This window comes from Protomyctophum bolini, assembly GCF_963924005.1.
Source record: "Protomyctophum bolini genome assembly, chromosome: 6".
Lineage (NCBI taxonomy): Eukaryota > Metazoa > Chordata > Actinopteri > Myctophiformes > Myctophidae > Protomyctophum > Protomyctophum bolini.
In genome coordinates, this window is record NC_137867.1 from 40,214,019 (window position 1) to 40,221,805 (window position 7,787).

General features: G+C 40.9%; 1 protein-coding gene across 2 annotated transcripts in view; it reads left to right on the top strand.

Moving 5' to 3' along the window:
- Nucleotides 1-5,795, top strand: part of LOC308317627 (disintegrin and metalloproteinase domain-containing protein 9-like) — a 33,837-nt gene extending 28,042 nt beyond the window's left edge. For both annotated transcript variants that reach the window (XM_080766771.1, XM_080766772.1), the window contains exons 21-24: nucleotides 1,690-1,780; nucleotides 2,070-2,096; nucleotides 2,935-2,990; nucleotides 3,132-5,795. In XM_080766771.1, the coding sequence (XP_080622897.1) occupies nucleotides 1,690-1,780; nucleotides 2,070-2,096; nucleotides 2,935-2,990; nucleotides 3,132-3,189 (232 nt within the window). In that variant the 3' untranslated portion in view covers nucleotides 3,190-5,795. The remainder of the gene's footprint in view (nucleotides 1-1,689; nucleotides 1,781-2,069; nucleotides 2,097-2,934; nucleotides 2,991-3,131) is intronic.
- The last annotated feature ends 1,992 nt before the right edge of the window (nucleotides 5,796-7,787 follow it).

Genomic DNA, 7,787 nt, shown 5'->3' on the forward strand with positions numbered 1-7,787 from the left:
ACACACACACACACACACACACACACACAGGCACACACACACACACACACACACACACACACACACACACACACATTACGTACCTACTGTTGGGCGATGCAAAGATATGGTAGGCAGCTTATATAATATCCAATAACTATGCATGCAGCCTGGAGAGGGACAAGCTGGAGTTTGAAATACATTGTTTTCAACGAGGGCGATGCAAATAAGAGCAATTTTAGAAAGTATTGTACAGTAACAACTAAAGTCTCTGTAATGTTTATGTTGTACGATTACTACAAAACAATCTAAAATAAAGGGATTTAAGATCATTAAACCTGGGTCCAATGCATTTCTGCCTACTTCCGGTCCAGGACTTGTCCTTATTTGTTGTCCCCATTCTCAATAGAAGTCTATGTAGGAGAGCCGCCATTGGACTCGAGTGAACAGAGTTTTCGTAACTCTGTCTTACTCTATGGCTCTGCAGTGGACAAGAGCCATGAGTCAGCTATCTATGGACTATTAGTCCATTGGCCATCTGTTTCCCTATCTGTTCTTTCAGTCTTATTTTAGACGTTTTGGTTCACACGGTAACTGTCACGAGTTACCAGGGGGGCAGTCAGACAGATATTTTGTGAAGCCACTGAGGAAATCGGGATTTCCTGAAAGTTCATATAATGGCCTGTTGTGGCGCTGTCATTGGACCCAGAAAAACCCATAGCCCCATAGAAGTCCATGTATTTGGCCCAACTTCACCTAGACTGTATTACCTTAATAAACATGGTCATGAATACTTTCTGCTTCCAGTCACTAGTTTAAAGTCTCATTTCTAATGTCATAATATTCTTTTTGGAAAATTATGGTCCCATTTATTAAAAGAATGACCATAAAGTCGCGTATGTTCTGAGGGGCGTGGCTACCGTTACAGTCTATGATCGGGATTCCCCTCCCACTCGAGTCAAAATAAAAACCAATGGAGAAGAAGGGGGGAAGTCCCGCCTCGTTGTCTGGGCCAGCCAATGGCCAGCTGGGCCAAAACGGATCTAGAAAGATGGCGACTTACAATACAAGGACTGACAGGCTTCATTTTACGTTAATGTTAGACCCGGAGAACGCTTTGTCCATATTTTTTACAGTCTATGCACGAAACCCTGCAGAGTCAGTAAACAGCTGAGCACACGTCACCTAAAACACAGTACAGCATGAAGTGGTTAGTGGTCATATAAAGCCATATTTGTTATTACTTCTCAATCAGCAGTTCCCAAAATTTCAAAATTAATGAATTATTTTAATTTGAAAGTGCTGTAAAATGTGTCAGAAAGTCTTTGGTGAGAAGCTCCTAATTAAATGGCGGTTTGATTGATCCAGATGCTGGTGGTCGCGCTCATTTTTCAGAATGCCTCTAATAATGTAACTCAGAGTATTCCCTTCACAGAACCACAGGACAGATTCAGATAGGGTTAGATAGAAACATCATAAACAGTTCTTCTTCAGCACGACTGAGACAGTTCCTACTTCAGAGGATATGAGAAAATGTATCAAATTATTTGGGTTATCGGAAATGTTGAATTTTGGGGTCGGTAAAACAATTCTGATGCCTAATGTGGCCTGCTCTGTGAAACACAACAATGCAGTCGAATTTCAATTCCGTCAATCTCTCAATGAAAACATTGATCATTCTAGATTATGATATTTACTTCCTGTTTCCAGAGCTGACAGCAGCGCTCCAGCCAATCCGAGCAGAGTGCCGCCGCCCAGAGCCCAGCCTCCCTCTATTGCCCGGGCCAACCCCAGCAGCATGGTGAGTGAGCCTTGAATGAATGCCAACATGCCATACTGAGATTATTTAAAAAAAAAAAAATTGACAGTAGGGCAGTGGGGAGAGAGAGTAAATGGTGCGTTTATTGATTGTGCATTACATTCACCCAATACTGGATTAATGCTGCTTAATCAAATCTCGTGAATGGCACCGTTGGATATTCACAAGATAATCTCGTAATGGCACAGAAAAAAAAAAAAAAAGTTCAACAATAGTGATAATACGACTTGTTGATACTGACATTGTTCTTGTTCTCTCTTTCCATGTGAAGCAACGTGTTCAGTTACTACCAGACGAGGTAAAGTATACAGCACTTAATGTCCATTCTAGAACACATTCACATTCTTTGAAATTAGAAACAAACTGTTTTCCAGGCCTGGAAAAGGTTTGTAAAAAAATATTTAGATATACATCGTTTTTGGCTATTGATTTTGTTCATAAAAAGACATGTCTAACAGTATGTGAAATACATGTGGCCTAATGTGAACAGGACATCACGTGACAAAAATAATCATTGACACATTGCATCGTGATACATTTTTAAGCTTGTAGATCTGTTCTATTTGTCACGTTGATACACACAGGTGTAAGAGCCTCAAAATTGCACGCTATGGGCCTGAGAATTATGTACCATATACTGTAGGCCTGGAAATGGCCTGGGGTTTTATTCTTTGGAAAGGTTCTGGAAATGTTTGGAAATGGGAACCCTGAAACGGCATTCTGTCAAGGGTTTATAATATGAACCTGTCGTGTATTATTACACTACAGAATAGTTCTAGAGCAGTGGTTGTGAGCCTGTAGATCTGCTGTTTTCGCTGAACGTTCGCCCCCAGAATTGGGACAATAGGGTTCGCTTCTCGTGCACACGAAGGCTGTTGTCTACATTTTCAGTTGGGTCTATTTTTTCTGAGATAAACAGACGGCAAGGTACTTGACGTGAGTTTTGCAGGTTGTCTTTCGTGTCCATAACAGCAGATTAACATGAGTTTTACAGGTAGTCTTTTGTGTCCACAACAGATTAACGTTCATATTCACCTTCATCATTGGTGATTGTTTTCTCCTCGTAACCTTTGGTAGGCTGACCTCTGATTGTGTGTGTGTGTGTGTGTGTGTGTGTGCGCGCGTGCCTGCTTTAGGTACAGACCAACAGAACAGGCCCCCCCCACGCTATGAGACCCCCACCTCCACCTCTGTAAGGAAACAAAGACTAATATATTACTTCTGTGTGTCACTGCCTAACAATACTGTTGTCCGTCTGTCTGTCTGTAATATTGTTCATTCAAACTCAACAGCTGTCTGTCTGTCTGTCTCACTCTCACTTTCTCTCCTTCAGTAAACAGCCGCCTGCATCACTAGTGCCTCTAAGACCTGCCCCTCCTCCACCAGTCTAGCCAATGGGAGGATAAGGATCCCACGGGTGGGTGTGTCATTCTGTCCCCACCCGAACCCCCACTCCCACTCCCCCCAGCCTAACCTCTCACCAAACCCCGCCTCTCTCCCATCTGACCACCACCAAGGGCGTCACCTAGCATTGGGCTGCGGAGCAAACACGGTGGAGTAAACATCTGCCGCGAACCAGAAAGCTTGCCAACGACGCTACACCAGCTGATTTCACTAGCTAACACATTCTAGACACGAGGTGACATCACACCCTTGTGTGTTTGGTGACATCACATGTCGCCTCATGATTCTCGAAGGCGATAAGTGGATTTAATAACAGCTGTCCATCGTGGCTTCAACTTTCGGAATGTCCCGCAGTTAGTGTGGGACATGTTGACTGGACACCGCGCCACACTGAACTGTACTGCCGTTGGACATGTGTCCTATTGTCCTCTAGGACAGACTGCTCGGCGCTGCACCCTGTAGGCAGCTACTGGGAAAGGACTGCAACATTTGTTTTTACTGGTACTATTTTAGTACCGGGATCTCTGGGAATCCTGAACTATGTTAACAGAACTAACAACCAACCACTCTCTCTTCTCTTCTCTTCTCTTCTCTTCTCTTCTCTTCTCTTCTCTTCTCTTCTCTTCTCTTCTCTTCTCTGTGATGCTATGTTGTTGCGTTTCTATTTAGGACCACTGTTACCGATTGATTGCACTTCCCTTCTGGTCAGCACTGTCATAGGAATGTAACCCTGACCCCTGACATCGATCAGCCTGAATGGGGTTCTATAGGATTAACAGCTTTGGGTACGCTTGATTTTTACAGCCTATAGCTTTTCTGGTGATAATTCCAAAATTGTGTAAAAGAAAAATGAAAAAACGTAATATGCAATGCAATGTAAACCAAGTGCATCATACATTTTTATAGTATCTTGTGTGTGTGTGTGTGTGTGTGTGTGTGTGTGTGTGTGTGTGTGTGTGTGTGTGTGTGTGTGTGTGTGTGTGTGTGTGTGTGTGTGTGTGTGTGTGTGTGTGTGTGCGCTCGCTGCAGCCTGTAATGAGTATGTGTGTAGTGTAGTGTTTTGTTTTGTTATTTGTTTTTGTGCTGAAATTGTAGTTCCAGATCATTTCTGGTGTTTGTTTTATTTTTCCGTGAGCATCTGGTGGGTGGGGTTTTACCCCATCGTGACAATTAAAATAAAGCCTGGGGAAACAGAAAAGTCACAGAAAATAGCAGTAAAGTAGTTTTAAATACTTGTCTAAACTCTAAACATCAATCTGCAATCTTTATATTGTAAATAAATAGTGCCAAACCCCACCCACCTGCCTACCTACCTACGAATAAAACAAATAATAAAAAGATTATTGCATTATGTATTTACTAGGCCTAGTTCATGGTATGAGTGCAGTATTTGACAGTGGTGGTTGAGCTGTGCAATAGTAACTGACCCAACCCTGGCTGCTAGCTGCTAGCCAGACTCAGGACATGCAGTATACGGGCCTCAATTAACAGTCCATTAGTCAATATTGCATTTTTCTCTTCATGTAAAGCTGCAATCCAGATTTTTTGAATAATAGGTTATTCTCACCAATGCTAATGCAATATATATATAACAAATTCAGCTGTGCACCTCATGCTCTTCTAGGACCACTTACTGGTTGAAAAGTGGTATTGCATGATGCTAATAGCGTAATAACCTCATGTCCAAAGGGGGTTTCTGTTGTAGCTCAGCGTTTCAGCGCGCAGAGGAGAACCAGGTTCAAGAGAGAACCAGTAGAAAATATCTGTATATCTTGCGGATTGCAGCTTTAACACCAGGACAGTGCATATCCAGCTTCTGGTGTGTGTCCTACACAAACATTAAATTCCCATTGTTCAATGAATGGACAATTTAACATCATAGCGTCTGAGCAAATTTGATATAGTGTCTATTTTACATCATGTTGATAAGAGCGCCCCTCACTTCACACAGGTGTGATTTTTATATACTCTATAGTCTCTAAATCATTTTGTTTCCAATTGTAATTTTCTTTTATCTCGAACCGAGATAATTCAAACAGACCCCGCCCTCTGATAGATGAAGACAATCTGATTGGTTGAGAACAACCACAGCAGCTCTTCTTCAGTTTGTTCTTCAGTCTTATTTGTTTTAAATGTTTTTATGGAAGTTTTTTTATGTTTTTTTTTTAATGTTCATTTGGCAGTGAGTGTACTGCTGGCACCTGTGGTAAAAAAAAAAAAACCTTCACACGTCTCCTCTGATAGTCGAGATGTTTAGTTTAGTGATGATGTGATGTTTTTTCCGGTAGTGTGGCTTCCATGTTGCTGCCTACTGTCTATAGAATGTGTTAGCTGCACTATTCTTATTACACAAGTTCTTATGCCCTCCATAATGTCTCCATGGTTACATGGACAGCATTTTGGAGACCAATGGCTATTGATCAGGACTTTCGGAGCCAACATGGCTGCCAGTGGCAACTGCTGTTGCCAAACTGTATATGTATGCCTCTACTATGACGTTACATCTGATGTGTATAATATCATCAGAGATGATAATGATATAATAATCGGAAATCTAAATGTACACCTGCTGCAATAAATTATCCTGATTGTATTTCACCTACTAAAAGGGCTACAACATGAAACCGTAAGCTAGGAAAGCGTACTGTCCTACGCCACGACACCAGGAACTAGTTTGTATCATATCACAAACCCCATACATACACAGACCAGTATGACCAGCAGAAACTGCAGTACTTCACTGGCCATGACTAATTACAGAGTGTTGATATTACACTAGTATGTACTTTATGGTGGCTTATATATTCGTTGCTGTCATCGTTCTCAGTTTCACGGTTTGTCTCTGTAGCACCGCGCAGGCTCACTGGGTGTTTTTTCTGTTAAATCACAATGGTACTCTGCTGTAAGAGGGTATTTTTGCCACTAAACTAAACTGCACTGTTTGCAAATTCAGAGCTTTCATTACATGGCTACATACACAGTACACACCATATGTTGAGGTATAGCTATGCGTTAAGGTGTTGTTCATCTGTTGCTCGGTATTCAGGTGTTGCTAGGTGTTGCGTTGAGGTCTTGCAGCTATAGGCGTTGAGGTATTGCTAGGCGTCTGTGTGTTGCTAGACGTTGAGGTTTTGACGCCAAAGGTCCTCAGACTGAATGAACCACAGCATCGAGCATCCTACATGGTGCCATAAAAAAGACTGACTGATGTCCAGAAACCCTTCTGTTTTACACATTGTTTTTTAGAATCCCATGCAAACACAATGAAAGGAATCTTGCCGATGTGTTTTTTGGGAGGGTTTGATGTTTTGAGAATGTGTGTAACAAAAAAAATGAACCTGTATTAGAGGAATATGAATACACAGCACTGTATTACAATAACAATCATAATAATGTACTGATTGTTTGTGGTTGGCCTGATTGCACTGCATCTCTCTCTCTCTCTCTCTTTGTGTCTCTCTCTCATGATCTGCAGAGCTGTGCTGTCCTCCAAATGTGTTCTGAAGGTCACACGTCACTACAAGTGTTTATATTTGATATCAGTACTAAAGGTACCAAATAAATTCTACCTGTAGATGACTAAAAGATAACACGCTGTCCATTTCTGTACCGATAACAGCACAGTGGAGAGATACATTTATTTATTTCCCAGTTTTTAACAACTCAGGCAGTTAATACTGTTTCTCAGTATAGGACAGCGGTGGAAAGTAAGAAAGGACATTTACTTAAGTATGAACTGTACATAAGTACAATTTTGAGGTACTTTACTTGAGTATTTCCGATTTCCAATACTTTTACTTCACTACATCTCAGAGGCAAATATTGTACTTTTACTCCACTACAATTATTAAAAAACTTTAATTACTTTATAGATTGTGATTATTATCACAAAACATTAGACCATTGGAAAATAGCCGATTTTCACAGGTTTTTGTACATTTGAAAACTTGAAATGGGACATTTCTGCATAATGAGTAAGTACATTTTGATGCCAATACTTTTCTACCTTTTAGTACATTTTGAACCTGGACTTTTACTTAAGTAAACCACCACTGGGTGCAGTTTTATGGCTGACTATACTAGAGGACGGAACAACCTCTGATGCCTGATTTATCGCTTGCCAACATTAACAACAACTTCACTCATCTTCATAATATAGGCTGATTGGTCCTCACTAATGTTCATGATAAAATGGTAGCATATATTTCTACTCAGTCTTTGTCTAGGAGGACTGTGGAGACTTCAGAAATCTGCCTACCAGTGACATTATGGTTAGGCAGGTTATTTTTATTTATTTTTTTACTTTTGTTTTGTATTAAATATTTGTATTACCGTGAGAATAATGCATTCTATTATAGAATGCAAACTTTCCCGGAATAGAAAGCCTGCTGTTTCTATTAGCTTGGATTCCCCATTGATTATGGCACTTGTAGGTGGGTTTCCACAGCCCTCTTCTGAGACACTAGACACTGATTTATACGCCATTGCTGCTATAACAGGCAGTTAAGAGGTTGCTTCCTGATCGGACTGGGGGGACAGTTAAGTGTCAATTAGCACTTTTTAATATATATACATAAAGACCAGT